A 15221-nucleotide genomic window follows, 5' to 3' on the forward strand; every position below is an offset into this window, starting at 1 on the left:
TCCTCCAGAGGTGGCGGCTGAGGCTGCAGAACCCTCCGAGGTGGCGGCGCTCACTTTGGCTCCTGGTATGGTGGTGGCACCCAGCAATACACTTTCAGTCTGTCATGTCACGGTCAAAGGAACCGTTGCTGAACTCTGTGCCTGTCTTGTTAAGGAGAATATTCATGAACTTTCCCTGTTTCCTGATGGTACGGCTGTAGAACCTCCAGAGGTGGCGGCATCCGCTGCAGAACCTCCAGAGGTGTCAGTGGTATCCACTTGTGAACTCTTGTCCTGTTCTGTTCCGGCCAAGGAGGCCATCTGTGAACTCTCTGCCTGTCCTGTCACGGCTATGGAGGCCGTCGGTGAACTAATTTCCTGTCCTGTCATGGCTATGGAGGCCGTCTGTGAACTTATTTCCTGTCCTGTAACGGCTATGGAGGCCGTTAGTGAATCCCCTGCCTGCCTTGTTAGGGCTATGGAGGCCAATTATAGACTTTTGTCCTGTTCCGATCCAGCCGAGGAGGCTGGTTGTGAACACTCTGTCTTGCCAATCCCAGTCAATGAATCTAAATATGAACTCTCTACCCGTGTTGTCTCCACAAACATCTCTGTTGAATCATCCGTCTTGCCTATCCCGGTCAGTGAGTCAAATTATAAGCTGTCACCTTGCTCATTCTGTCCTGTAACGGCTATGGAGGCCGTTAGTGAATCCCCTGCCTGCCTTGTTAGGGCTATGGAGGCCAATTATAGACTTTTGTCCTGTCCCGATCCAGCCGAGGAGGCTGGTTGTGAACACTCTGCCTTGCCAGTCCCAGTCAATGAATCTAAATATGAACTCTTTACCCGTGTTTTCTCCACAAACATCTCTGTTGAATCATCCTTCTTGCCAATCCTGGTCAGTGAGTCAAATTATAAGCTGTCACTTTGCTCAGTCTCTCCAAGTGTGTCAACTGTTGAACCGTCTGCCTGTCTAGTCAGTCCAGTTCCCATCAATGCTCATGATTCTGAATTGTGTGTCAATGTGTCTGTTGATGATGTTCCTGTCTGTCCAGTTTCCGCCAATGACCCCGAGTGTGAACTGTTAGTCCGTCCAGTTTCAGATTTGCCTAATGAAATGTCTATCAGTTAAGTTTCAGTCCGTGAGCTTAATGTTGAATCATTTGTCTGTTTAGTCTTGCCTAGTGTGTCTGGTTTCAAAGTGTCTGTTCTGCCAGATTCAATCTGTGAGTCGAATTATGAACCATCAGTCTGTCCTATTTCCCCACATGTCTCAGAGCTTGAACTGTCTGTCACGTCCAGGGAACCTGCCTCTGAACACTCGATCCCAACTGTCATGAGATCAGATGCACCCCACCTTTACCCCGGTGGCCCTGTCACAGCCCAAAGATCCACCTTTGATCTCTTAACTCTGTCTATCATGAGCCCAGAAACCACAAAAACACTCCATGTCTGTCCCATTACCCCTGTCATTTCCCAAGAGACCACTAATAAACTGTCTACCTATCCTGTTTCAGTCAAGAAGTCTAGTTTTGAGCCATATGTCAGTCCTGTTTCGACCAAAGAGACCATTTTGAATGGTCTGCCTGTCCATTCTCAGTCAGTGAGTCTGCTTATGAACTGTCTGCCTGTCCAGGCTTTGTCAGTGAGCCAGATTTTGAACTGTCTACCCATTCAGTGGTCACCAGGGAGACTATGGATAAACGTATTGTGTTCCCTGCCTCTGTCCTTGAGACCGTGAATGCACTGTCTGTTTCCTTTTTTTTTCAATTTTACCCAGGTCCCAGTTCCTGCCTCGGGTTCCTGCTCCGTCTGCTCCACCGTGGAGGTCTTCTGCTCCGCCCAGGTGGGCTCTGCCAACTCTGCCTCAGTCCCCGGTCTCTCCACTTCCACGTGGACCTGGCCCTCCGTCCCTCCCCCGTTCCGCCTCCGCTCCACCGCCCTCCAGGATCGTATAGTGTTTGTAGCGTCTGGAAGCCGCTCCTTGGGGGGGGACTGTTTCGGACTGTGTTTGCACCTTGCCTGGACTCTAGCTCTTCTTGTGGATTCCCCATTTGCCTCGCCCTCATGATTACGTTCACCGTCGACTGACTCACGCCTTCCTTTGGATACTCTTTTGTCTTGCCGTTTATATACCTGTTTGCCATTGTCTGACCCATGCCTGTTTTATGACCATGTCTCTGTCTTCTATTAAAGCTTTGCAAATGGATCCGCACGTCTCACGTCTTGTCGGCTCCGTTACAGTTGTGTAAACAAAATAAAAAAAAAAGCAAAAGTGTTGTGCATTAACACAAGCTTTTAATCATTTTATAACATCTTTAAAAACCATTTGTAGATTTTCAATGCTTGATCAAATGGAATTGAAAGTTTAATGACATTTGTAAGCATTTTAACTTACATGAAATAAAGATTTGTTAAACATTATCTACTGTTTAATAAGTTTATTAGCAAACATTAACAAGCACATTATCTCACATTTCTAACTCTTTGAATATATAGTAACTAATGATCCATTAAGCATTATATAATGTTTGTTAATGATTCATTAATGAAAGTTATTATAAAGTGTTACCATCATTTGAAACTGCAAAGGGTCTACTTTTATTTGTGTATAGTCATAATAACAACAAAACAATGTAATTTTGTAAAATAAAGAAAATAAACAGGGTTTGTTCTGTGCCGTCACGGTCTCTGTCACCTCTCTTCACAGACACGTAAATAAAACAACCTGAATCTCAGCGAATACTTGCTTCAAAGACATGAAAAATATATGTATAGAAAGCTTGAAATGTCTACTTTTAAATGAAGTCATGTCCGAAACAAATATTCTCTGCTAAAGTAATCCATATGAAACCAACGCAAGCTCCAGCTTTCCCCTCTCAACTCATTATCTCTAATGCGATCATGCCCACGAGCCGATCGCGATTTTCAAATTCTAAACATCCACGTGAGACGTGCGCGCATTTAAATGCCCACATTGCCACCGCGTAAACAAACAAGTTCATCCCGGCTACTTTTTGTTTCTGGAAGAAGACGCACTGAGAGGAATAACCCAGAATTTACCTCAGAAAAAGAACACAATGCGATGCATCGCGCAGCTAGATCCAGTGGAGAATATCATTCTGAGTAGCCTAAGATTACATGCATCTGTTGTTATTGTGTTATTGTTACATAACTTGTTCACATTTTACTAGTTAGACTTTATCCCAAACTATAATTCCTGACTACATGCATGAAATCAAGTGAAACATTTTGAAATATGTCATTTCATTGTTTAAATGTCTCACAACGCCATGATGTGTTTAATAACATATAAAACCACAAGATATAAAAGTATTGTTAACACTATGATATTAGAATCTATGAATGTTTGGCACAAAGGTGTGTTACTGTTTAAGTCTGTGTTCAGATCAGTATGTTCAATCATGTGTCCTTGACCTTGACGGTGTATATTTTTATTATACTGTGTTGTAAATAAAATCCAAATAATAATCAAAAACCCACATTATTTTACTCTCTTCAAACTCTTTCTTACCTGCCTCAGTCACATTCATATTGATGGCCCATTATGGGAGGCCCTTTGTCTCTCAGGTGTGAATCACTAAATATTCATGGCCATTGTCATAAGGGCATTGTATCACAAAACATGTTTTACAAATGTTAAATTAATATATTGTTTTCTGTGAACATGATAATTCTTCACATCATTTTGTAGCAAAAACTCTAGTCTACCACTAGACCAAAAGTCTTGTGAACAAATATTCTGTATGTGTTTTATGGCAGTGACTTAAAAGATTTTGTTTTTCACTAACCACACATAAACATTGTTCTCTCAAAAACACAAACATGTACTTTCATGCTGCTCACAAATTATTGTAGCCCAGTTTGTGTTGAATACAGTGTTATCAGACTTTAAGTATTTAAGATACTGAAAAAACACAAATGTCAGGGCATGCCAAAACTTCTCCCGGGCCCCAAAACACCCTTAGACCCCAGAGGGTTAAACACAGGTGTAGTATTAGAGGGAAGGTATTGTTTGGTTAGAAGGAAGCATGGCCTTCTCCTTACGCTACCCTTCTATACAATTTAGATGAACTCTTTTTAAAGGTGCAATAGGTGATTGTCTTCAGAAACATTTTTTGTTATGCTGGTTGAAAGTCTCTTCACATCCCAATAGCAATCATTAAGTTAAGTGGTCTAAATGTATTTATCTGTATTTATATATTCTGTGGAAGGCGTAGGACCGATAAATGTTTGTCCAATCAAAACGCTCGGTCCGAGCGTTTTAATTGGCTTTCCTACTTGCCTGTCAACGTATGTATTAGCATACCTCTGCGTACCCGGTTTGCGCAGACAGGATACGTCATCAGCGCGTTCACGCACGCTGTGCAGAGCGAGAATGGCAGGCAAACATCAACAACCCAATCTTCCTTCCTGGTATTGTTGTACTTTTAAAGTTTTCTCACCGGTGAATGACACATGTAGCCCAGCGGTTCCCAATACCAGTCCTCGTGCCCCCCGCTCTGCATATTTTGCATGTCTCGCTTAGTTAACACACCCGATTCAGATAACCAGCTCGTTAGAATTGAGCTACATGCATGAACTGTGTTCCGATCGATATGATCCCTACACAGTGTTCATTGCTCCCTACTTCCTGAGGAGGGGAAATCCGTTGAAGTTTACAGGGGAACCGCTGATGTAGCCTATTGTAGTAATGTTGTCTCTGGTATTCTGGGCCCGTATTCACAAAACATTTTATCTTACCACTAAGAGTTCTCCTAAATAGCAGTAAAAGTTTTTAGCTAAGAGTTTTCTCTTAAAACCTATTCACAAAGCTGCTAAGACAAACTTTTACTAATGAATAGAGAGAAGTCTTAAGTTAAGAGTAAGGGCGGGGTTGACCTTGTTGCTATGGATGATGTCAGCATTCTTACTAACTATGCACACAGTGATTGGCTGATAGTCTCTGTCAGAGATTTATTCATAGAAATATTGTAGAGCGCAATATTATGTTGCCATATTCAAATAAAGGTTTTAAAATAAAAATGTTAATTGCCACATTCAAATAAAGATTTTAAAATGCAGGCTAAGTGTCACTAATTAAACAAGTAGGCTATATATTCATCTAATTGTCAGCCTCTTATGCTTCTCGTAAACAATTAGTCAATATGCATTAGGGCTGCCTTCGACTAAAGATTTTTCTGGTCGACAAGTAGCCATTCATTTTAAGCATTAGTCGACTATTAGTCGCACTTTTATTAATAAACCATATAAATTAGATATATTTTTCATGTCTGTAATAAGGCAAGCATACACAGAGTTTCAAAGTGAGGCGCTCAAGTTCACAGACCAGAGACGGCAGAAATCGCATCCTGTTTGCTTTCATTATTTTACAAAAGCGCAACGTTTTGTTGTTATTCTTAGTGCACACGAATAAACGTAGAGTCCTTTACAGATACAAAAGATATATTACTCTTATCTGTATGACCAAAAATGATGGAGTATTTTAAGAGCCAATGATCGCACCGGCGCCTCCATCTGTAGCCCAAGCGCGCTGCTGTTCAGTTTCCACACTCCGCACAAACACGTGAACTGCGCACTTTTTTTCTAGGCTAACATTCATTTCGCCACTTCATGTGGAAATTTTTTTTTCTGCGACTAAGCGACTAATAAAATTTTGGTAATATGCATATAAACAGCCTTTTAATTAGCAGAGTAGAATAATCATGGCTGATAGTAAGACAGTAGAACAGCTATATATTAAGGATATAATAAAACATTTGGAGTTGGGATAACCTCCAAACCAAAGCCGATACCTTTTTAAAAGCTCATTATGGTCAAATGTTTCTAAAATGATAATATTCTGAGGCAGATTGCTGGCAACAGCCATTTTAGGATAGTTCAGATTTGGTCTTAGTGACTTAGGAGTCCTCTTCACAACTCCTAACTCGGGCCCTGATCTGTAAGCGTATATGGGTTCAGGGGGCGTGGCTTTGGACGTCTATCAGGCTAAAGTTAGCATTTTCCATGATCTCCTACTGCACCTTTAATATTAGTAGTTTTATTTCTGCTAATATACTTCTTGAGTGGATATTGGAAGAAAAAATTCCACTTTTGAGACCTTTCATCAGAATCCTATAGTGGATTTTTGGGATTGATCACTCAAAGTCTAAAGCGTTTGTCTGGAAGCATCTGGTGGATGGTTATTGTTTGGATTATCGTTTGTCTAGGTTTTGTTGAACAACGTGTCTGTGCTGGCCTGACAAATTTTGATTGTTTCACCAAACAGCAAATTGAAAACATTTCAAGATCATGTATAACAGAGCAAGTAAATACTGCATTTGAGACTTTGTGTACTTTTGCAAAGAAAAACAAAACAAAATTGATCAGGAGAAAAACGAAATAAATAAAACGACTCCACAGTTGTCAGTTACACAGAATGCAAAACACATATGAAGGACACTCACATCAGGTGGAATACGTGCCCCATCCTTCACGGTGTTGCCTTCCACAGTGATGTGATAGACCTGTCCATCTGTGTCAGTAAACACAAAATGTTCTCGAGCTGATATGCCCTGACTCATTTCAGATTTACTCTCAGCATCCTGCAACAGACTGGCAGACAGACAACAACAGAGAGTATTGTTAAGAGTTCATATTGAAACGGCAAACCACTTAGATAAGAGCATTTAAAGTGCAGTAACAAAGTACCAATTTACCAATGATTAGTGAATCAATTCTAGAAACTTGTGCTATAAATGCTATAAACCTATTCTTCCATGGAACACAAAATGAGAAATGGTGAAGAATGTACTGTCCACCATTTTCTATACAAGAACATTGGAAACTTTTACTGTAGAACTCTGAAATGGCAAAAAACACAATAAGTTTAATAAAAGTAGCCCATCCAACCTGTGTGCTAAATTTCTTATTGTGCTCTAAAATCATGTTGAAGTTTTTGTTTGTAACAAACAGACTACAATTTAAGTTATTTGTTGAAAGTCTTCACTTCCGCTGCAATCTAATTCATTCTTCATTCATTCAGCATCTTCATGCACCAAGTTTAAATGTGCATAAGCAAAAATAACATTTAAGCTGAAGCAGAGAGGAAGATTTAAATTAAATTTAACTTTAAATAACTTAAATGTCAGCATTGAGCCCATAAATAGACTTATTAATTATCAATCTCTCTGTACTTCAGAAGATTTGGAATATAGTTTAGGAGTTGTATATAATACGTTTATGGTGCTTTAATGTAGATTTTGGAGCTCTGATCATTATTTTTTTCATTATTCACTAAATCTCTTTTTGTGTTCTCCAGAAGAATGAACAACAAGAAGATCAGTAAATTATGACAGCTATAATTTTTGGGCATTCAGACCTGATAACAGAGGATTCTACACTGCTCTGTTCAGCATCAGCGAGGGTGGTCTGTCTGGCCATGGCCTCTCGTGCAGCTAGATGCTTTTTCTTCAGACTTTTAAGGTTATGCGAAGGAGACCACTCCTGTTTACACAAATAAATGTTATCATGAATCACACTGAAACATACATAACATCCTGGTTACTACTGACTATAGACATTGTGTCAATGTACTGAAACTAGGTACTTGGAAGCCCCAAACACCTGTGATACTTAAAAAAAAAAAAAAGCCTATTAAAAACTGGTGAGTGGAATTTGCATGCGCCACTTCCCCATACATACAGGTATAAAAGGAAATGGCAAGAATCTACTCATTCAGGTTTCTGCGGAGGAGCCAAAAGCATTTGCTACAGGGTTACCTGCAGGAAAACCATACCGTGGACAATACATCATATGAAATTAACAATAGGCAATTAAAAAAAAAAAAAAAAAAAAAGGTGAAGCACCTAGCCCAAGTACACAGGCTCGCATTATGAGTACTCGGCCTGGCCTTGAATTCCTCCACTGAATTCGACAGCAGCAGGGTATCAGAGGATATGTGGACAGAAAACATTCCTAACACATGGAATAAAACTAGTTCAACCCGGAGATTATAGAATCTTGCAGAGGTAGTGGGTGTTGGTTAGCCTGCTGCTCTACAGATGTTTGCTAGAGAGGCGTCGTTTGCTAGAGCTTAGAAGGATGTGACTCCCTGTGGAGTGTGCTCGGTCTCCAAAGGAGCATAGCACACCTTGGGTCTGGTATGCCAAGGGAATGGCATCCACAATCCAGTGGGCCATCCTCTGTTTAAAAACAGCCTTCCCCTTCTGCTTTCCAACTAAAACAGAAGAAGAGCTTCTCAGAGTGCCTGAAGCTCTTAGTGCAGTCCAAATAGATGCGCAAGGCACATACTGGAACGTCAAGGCTGGGTCACCACTTGGTCCCTAAAAGGGGTAGTGGGAACTTTGGTGTCAGGATCATGTAAGAATACGCCAGACTGAACTCTAGGAATGTTGCACTGACAGAGAACACCTGCAGGTTCCCAACCCTCTTGATGGACAAGAGTGTGGCCAGGAGGGCCGTCTTCAAAGAGACGGCACTTAGCTAGACTGACTCCAGGGGCTAAAAAGGAGCTCTCTGTAGGCCCAGCAAGACTATAGAGAGATCCCAAGAAGGTCTTGGAGGGTTTAACCTTTTGGAGCCTCTGAGGAACCTGGTGATCAGTTCATGCTCCCCTTACCGTCCACTTCATTGTGATGCGGCCACATATATCTTCAATGATGTGAGTGGCCTACAGTGAATTAAGTTGCTGCTGACTCCAAAGGGGGAGTCAGTCAAAATGCGACTTGACACTTGTTCTAGCAGGACCCCTGCCCATAGAAATGCTAGGTCCATCCAAGGGCTGAATGACATATGGTGACATATCGGTGTGATAGCCACACATTGCATTCCACAACGCCATGGCCATCCTGGGACTCGAGTCTGAAGCCAGTGCTGAAACGCTCTCATATGCATCAATCCAAGCAGTGATACTGCCACCGAGGAAGCCATAGGCTCCAGGAGCCTCTGAAATTGTTTCAATAGGACTGCAGCTGAACCCGGGCGAGCACCTGGCAAACTAAGTTCTGTAACTGAGTCTGACTGTCCTGGTTGATGACTAACGCAACTGGTTGGGCAGTGCTTACCAGGCCCCCAAACTCCATGAGTGGACAATCATTGTTGACGTATCTGCGGTAGGATGCCATTGGCCGTCAAGTCGGGAAGCACTGTGTCCTGACCCTGTGACTGTGATTATTCAAAAAATAAATAAATAAATAAATAAAATAAAAAATTGGTCATTATGGTGCATTTTTTTCCTAAGCTCCCATTCATTTCCAACAGTGGTATTCACCTATTGTTTCTGTTAGTGTTCTTATTATTAGAGGCCAAGCACAAAGTGCTGGAACCCTAATGTTTTTGTATGACTTTATTATTCGGGATCCAAGCACCGAAGGTGCTAAACCCCTAATGTATTTGTTCTGATTCCCGATTTCCAGCAGAGGCTGTATTCCTTCACGAGCTGCCCAGGACAGGTTGTACTTGTACTTCCTTCACCAACTGAGGAAGTTCAATCTGCCACAGGAGCTGCTTACCCAGTTCTACTAGTATGCCCAATGTACTTCGATAACTGTCTGGTTTGGTTCAACACTACAGTGGACAGTCCAGACTGCTGAGAAAATTATTGGTGCCCCCTGCCCAAGCTCCAGGACCTGTACTTTTTGAGGAAGGAGGCAGGTAGAATCTTCACAGACTCTACTGACCCTGGCCATGCCAGTTCCAGTCAATTTAATAACTGTTTTATAGCAATGCACAGCCTTCATTGAAGCACACGTACACACATCACTTGAACATAGAGACTTCCAATTTTCCTATGTGCTAACTAGATTTTGCTGTGCTTCAAAAGCATTTCAAATGCTGTAATTTCTAGTCGCTAACACATATTTTACCCATAGTTCAAAACAATTAAATATTTTAAGAACAAACACTATAAGCAACATGGCACATTGTGAGTTTGATACAGTACCAGGGCAGTGAGGGTAGGGAAGTTCTTGGCCATCTCACGCAGCAGGGTTCCTGTGCGGACATCCCAGAGTTCCAGAGGTTTATCTCTGAACACCACCACCAGGTACTGCCTAAAGAAGACCCATGTACACATACATTTATTTTGTTCTCAGAAGTATACATGAAATTTTCTTTAGATCAAAAAGTGTTTCCTACGTTAAAAGTAACCTTAGTACCCTTATGCCATGGTCTGTCTGAATACTAGATACTGACTAGGAGGAAAGTGTGTGTTAAAACCATTTAATGTACAGGTAGTTCCAGTCAATTTAATCACTGTTTTATATTAATGCACAGACTTCATTGAAGCACATGCACAGACATCACTTGCACATAGAGAACACAGAAATATCCAGGAGCACATAAAAATATTGTCAATGCAACGCTTTTATAAAAAAAAAATAGCTTAGTTACTACAGGTAATTCTCTCTCTCTCTCTCTCTCTCTCTCTCACACACACACACCCACGTTTATTTCACTAGACAATAAGACATCCGCAGTAGTGGGGGGTCCCCAGGACATACATATATATACAGTATATATATATACTGTATATATATATATATATAGGGGATTCCAAGGTGACGATATATCTTGCAGGATATATATCTTACTTATGTCTTATTTGTTTGATTGACTGAACAGTTTCAAACGGCAGTTTTGGAAAGTGATAGTTTTGAAACAATGAGAAAAAATAAAAAAATAAATAAAATCGCCATTGCAAGGTTAAACAATCTCTCAGGATTTCCCATAGTTAAAGTAGTGCAATGAAAGAAAATTATAAGTACAGGGCTGGTTAAAGTGCACAACCTAGACACCGTTCAGGAAATAATTAATGAAAGTAGTTTGTGTGTGTCTGTATTTGTCACCACAAAATGCATCACTGTTTAGGGAAACCAAAAGGACTAAAGTGTTTAAGTGCTCACTGAGGTGTTTGCAACTGGAAAACATCTGTTACTCACTTCAGATGTGACACTTTAATCATTTCAATGGCTGGTTCATCGTTCCCACGCTCACCTCGAAATGCAAAGCACCGCCCTGAGAGAGAAGGCACAACATATTCATTTTGTAATAAATAAATTAATAAATGAGTGGATGAATGAATAAACAATCAACGAAACTAAAAGGTACTCTCAAATATATAATAAAACATACAAATTATGGGCCTGCTTAAAATTATTAGTTAGATATGGATTTAGGCCCTGTGTCCACCAAACTATTTTTAACCAGCTGAAAATGCTACGTGCGCCTTTGAAAATCCAAACTTGGAGGCACAATGACCCATGGTTAGCAATGTTCATCCAAAGCTTTTTTTATTTATTTATTTTTTAAATTTTATTTATTTATTTGTTGTTGTTTTTCATTAATAATGTGGATACTTGGAGAACAGCAAACTTCTCCTCCACTGTTGTTCAGTCGTTGCACAAGTAGGGTGTGACGGTTGGTCAGTGTGGTATTTGTCCCACTGTACTATGTTTTTACCTAAAGAAATAGATGCTCAGCACATTGGTGAGCAACAGTTTCAAAGGGATAGGTTCATGTACAATAACAAACACGCCCTGGCAATGCTGGCTTTCTCTCTCTCTTTTTTTTTTATTTTTATTTTTTACTTTTCTTCTTCTTTTTTAAAAATTAAATCATAGGAACAAATAAATACGGTGCTCTCACGTTTTAACTAATATGAAGGAACAATTTAATATAAAGCGATCAACAGTTTCTTGTTCATGGACATTATATATTTTGACATGGCGTGTAGGGCTCTGTGTCAAAAAATGATGAATAACAAATAAATACATGCATGACCTGTTGAAATGTATCAGCGAATTATTAAATATAAGTTTCAAACATTTATTTATAACATTAATGTGGACACTGTAGTGACAAAGTAAATATGTGTTAGAAAACTAGGCTAGGCCTGTATTAATGATAATTTTCCCATTCAAAGTAATCGTAGGAATTTTGGTTGACTACCTACTGTATTTAAATAAGTAGCAAAGACTGTGGTGGCTTAAAGGGCCTGTAACATGTTTGTATATTTACATAAATTATTGTTAGATTTTGTTATTGTTGTGTGTTTATTTCGATAAGTGTGTACTGGGCCTCCAGCCTAACCAGGCCTAACCCTGCTTAGTGAAAAACTAGGCAAAAGCTTCAGATTTACAGCTGCTGAACAAAACTACGGCAAATGTAGTTCCAGGCAGGTCATGACCGCTTTACATGTCCATATCACTTTGCCAAATGATTTCAGTTATTACTAAGGTCTTTACAGCCTAAAACAGCAAAATAACCAAAACCCACAATGACACTGACCAAGCAAATAAACAATATTTAGTTTTATAGTAAATAATAGGATAAAAACGACCATGTTTCCATTTTTTTGCCACAAAATTACGTTTTATTATGTACGGAAAGCACATAATCTATTTCTCCTGCTCTCTCTTCTTTACAGACGCACACACATACAATAGTGACACTTGTGCATGGAAACACACATGTGGTAACATTGTTAGTGCTACTCTGACAATTTTATCAGTAAAATAGTTTAGCAACTTAAAAGCTACATGCAGTTCTCTGAGAAAAAGCGTGCATGAAAAGATTGGTCTAATTATGGTCCTGACCTAATGAAGACAATGAGTGCAGGCAGCAGCAGAGAGTACAACAACAACAGCAAAACACTGATTAAGAGGTGATGCTAGGATTTGCTTGCTGTATGTCATATACACACGCACACAGATGACTCAGAAAAAATCTACAAGACTGTCACAAGCAAGCTGTTGAAAACAAGCAAAATTCAGTAAACATGAAACAGAAAAAAAAACACTAGCTTTCTATTTTTTCTATTCTATCTACTTGTTTTTCTTTGTGTGTGTGTGTGTGTATATATATACAGGTATGTGTGTGTATTATATATATATATATATATATATATATATACACACACACACACACACACACACACATATCTTGCTACGTGTACTGTGTTAGGCTAACCAATACTTGTCATTTGCACTTATATATTGTTGCTCTTTTGTTAGTTTTGACTGCTTTTATTGTTCTCATTTGTAAGTCGCTTTGGATAAAAGCATCTACTAAATGACTAAATGTAAATGTAAATGTAAATGTAAATGAAACAGACTGAATCAAACTACCTCAACTCACTAGTACGGTACTTAAAAGTTACAATACTTAAAACTTAATATTTCTTTGTTAAAATTTTGTTTACACAAACATTTTTACATTTGAATTTGTACTAAACATGCTAGATATTTAAAAATGTTTTAATTCTTCATTATTATTCTTTATAGTCACACACACACACACACACACACATATCTTGCTACGTGTACTGTGTTAGGCTAACCAATACTTGTCATTTGCACTTATATATTGTTGCTCTTTTGTTAGTTTTGACTGCTTTTATTGTTCTCATTTGTAAGTCGCTTTGGATAAAAGCATCTACTAAATGACTAAATGTAAATGTAAATGTAAATGTAAATGAAACAGACTGAATCAAACTACCTCAACTCACTAGTACGGTACTTAAAAGTTACAATACTTAAAACTTAATATTTCTTTGTTAAAATTTTGTTTACACAAACATTTTTACATTTGAATTTGTACTAAACATGCTAGATATTTAAAAATGTTTTAATTCTTCATTATTATTCTTTATAGTTAGGAATGCAACCTCCCTGAAATGGGTTTTTGCTGGGTGGGATGTCTGAAAGGCAGGCAGGCAAAAATTTACTTCAAGAATGGTCATAGCGGCATCGATGTGTTTGAAGGTATATGATAAATGGTTCAAACAGAAATATTAAAACGGGTGATGTATATTAAGCTATGCAATTTCAAGATGTCAAACAACAAAATAAATTGTTCTGTTACCATACAAAACGGATAGTTTCTGACAGGACCTAGGGCTGGATCTGAAATTTTTGGCATGGAGGCATGATCTAACATAATAAAATCAGTACATGCCCACCTACATGCAGCATCTTATGTAATAAGACAAGTAATGATAGTACTTTTAAAACTATATAACGAAAATTAAGCTATCAAACAAGTAAAAGCAGTTACCATGCTGAAACAGACTGTTGCAATCATTGTGGTTGTGTTGTTTCAATTTCTTCTGCCTCAGGCTCTAACATATACAGCTCTATCACAGCGCTTGCCATTTTGAGTATCAAAACACACAACGTACTGTGAAGGAGGGCTATGTGGATACTATATGAGTAGGGCTCTGTAGCGTGGCAGGACTTAGAGCACCCTCTGGTGTCATAGCTGGGCGCCCCTGCTGTGGCATACACTCATAGAAAACAATATCCTCAAATTTTAGGACAATTCGTGTTATGCACCAGACCCCTTTAATAATCTCCACAAATCAAATATTACATTACAGTTGTGTATAGTCATTTAACACTTTTAAAAGTCATTGGGCCATTATGAGCCATTTATTGATTTTGTAACTATAGTAACTGCTTCTCCATTTGCACTAAAATTTGTTAGAAACATTCTGCATATTGTTTTATTGCATTTAAATATTCAAATGTTCTTTTTGCATGCGTGTATGCATACAGATACTGTCACGAATTCGGTCCATGGACTTCCGTTTATTCACCACCAGAGGTCACCCTTTCCATTACATTGACTCTCGCACAACACAAACTGTCATCGTGATGGACGATGACATTGGGGGGCGGGGGGTTAGGGATGTGCCCGAAGCGTGAAACAAATAACGCGTTACACGGAGCCACTAAAAGGTTAACCGCTTGCTAGCGGTAGACTGTTGCATTACAGTACATGAAAGTTCACTTACCACCAGGGGAGTGAAGTAACGAATTACAAATACTCACGTTACAGTAATTAAGTAGTTTTTATCAGTAATTGTACTTTTTTGAGTAGTTTAAAAATTGTGTACTTTTACTTTTACTTGAGTACATTTTAAGTGATGTATCGGTACTTTTACTCTGCTATTTTGTGTGTGTGTGTGTGTGTGTGTGTGTGTGTGTGTTTCCTTCTGAAAAAGTTTCCCCAGAAATACCTCGCTATTTAATGCATTTTTCCTTACAAATTGTATTATCAGCATAACAATTCGAGTAAATGTGTAAAAGGTATGTCATGCATTTGCCATCCTTCTAGAACAATGTGCATTTATGCTAAAATTGTAACATAAATTATCAAGTTTAGTTATTCTTATTTCTTTATTGCAAAACGCTAAAACTGGCACCGTTTTGGAGAGAAAT

At 39.0% G+C, this 15221-nt stretch overlaps 1 protein-coding gene across 1 annotated transcript in view; it reads right to left on the reverse strand.

The window, feature by feature from the left end:
• Positions 1–6446: 6446 nt before the first annotated feature.
• The window catches only part of LOC107664693 (WD repeat-containing protein 11-like), a gene marked incomplete at its 3' end in the record, with an annotated part of 45019 nt that continues 36244 nt past the window's right edge, over positions 6447–15221 (reverse strand). The window contains exons 5-8 of the mRNA XM_016455334.1: positions 10941–11016; positions 9944–10052; positions 7361–7485; positions 6447–6594 (exon numbers count right to left, since the gene is read on the reverse strand). Coding sequence (XP_016310820.1) covers positions 6447–6594; positions 7361–7485; positions 9944–10052; positions 10941–11016 — 458 coding nt within the window. The remainder of the gene's footprint in view (positions 6595–7360; positions 7486–9943; positions 10053–10940; positions 11017–15221) is intronic.

Source organism: Sinocyclocheilus anshuiensis, unplaced genomic scaffold (genome assembly GCF_001515605.1).
Source record: "Sinocyclocheilus anshuiensis isolate Anshui unplaced genomic scaffold, SAMN03320099.WGS_v1.1 scaffold455, whole genome shotgun sequence".
NCBI lineage: Eukaryota > Metazoa > Chordata > Actinopteri > Cypriniformes > Cyprinidae > Sinocyclocheilus > Sinocyclocheilus anshuiensis.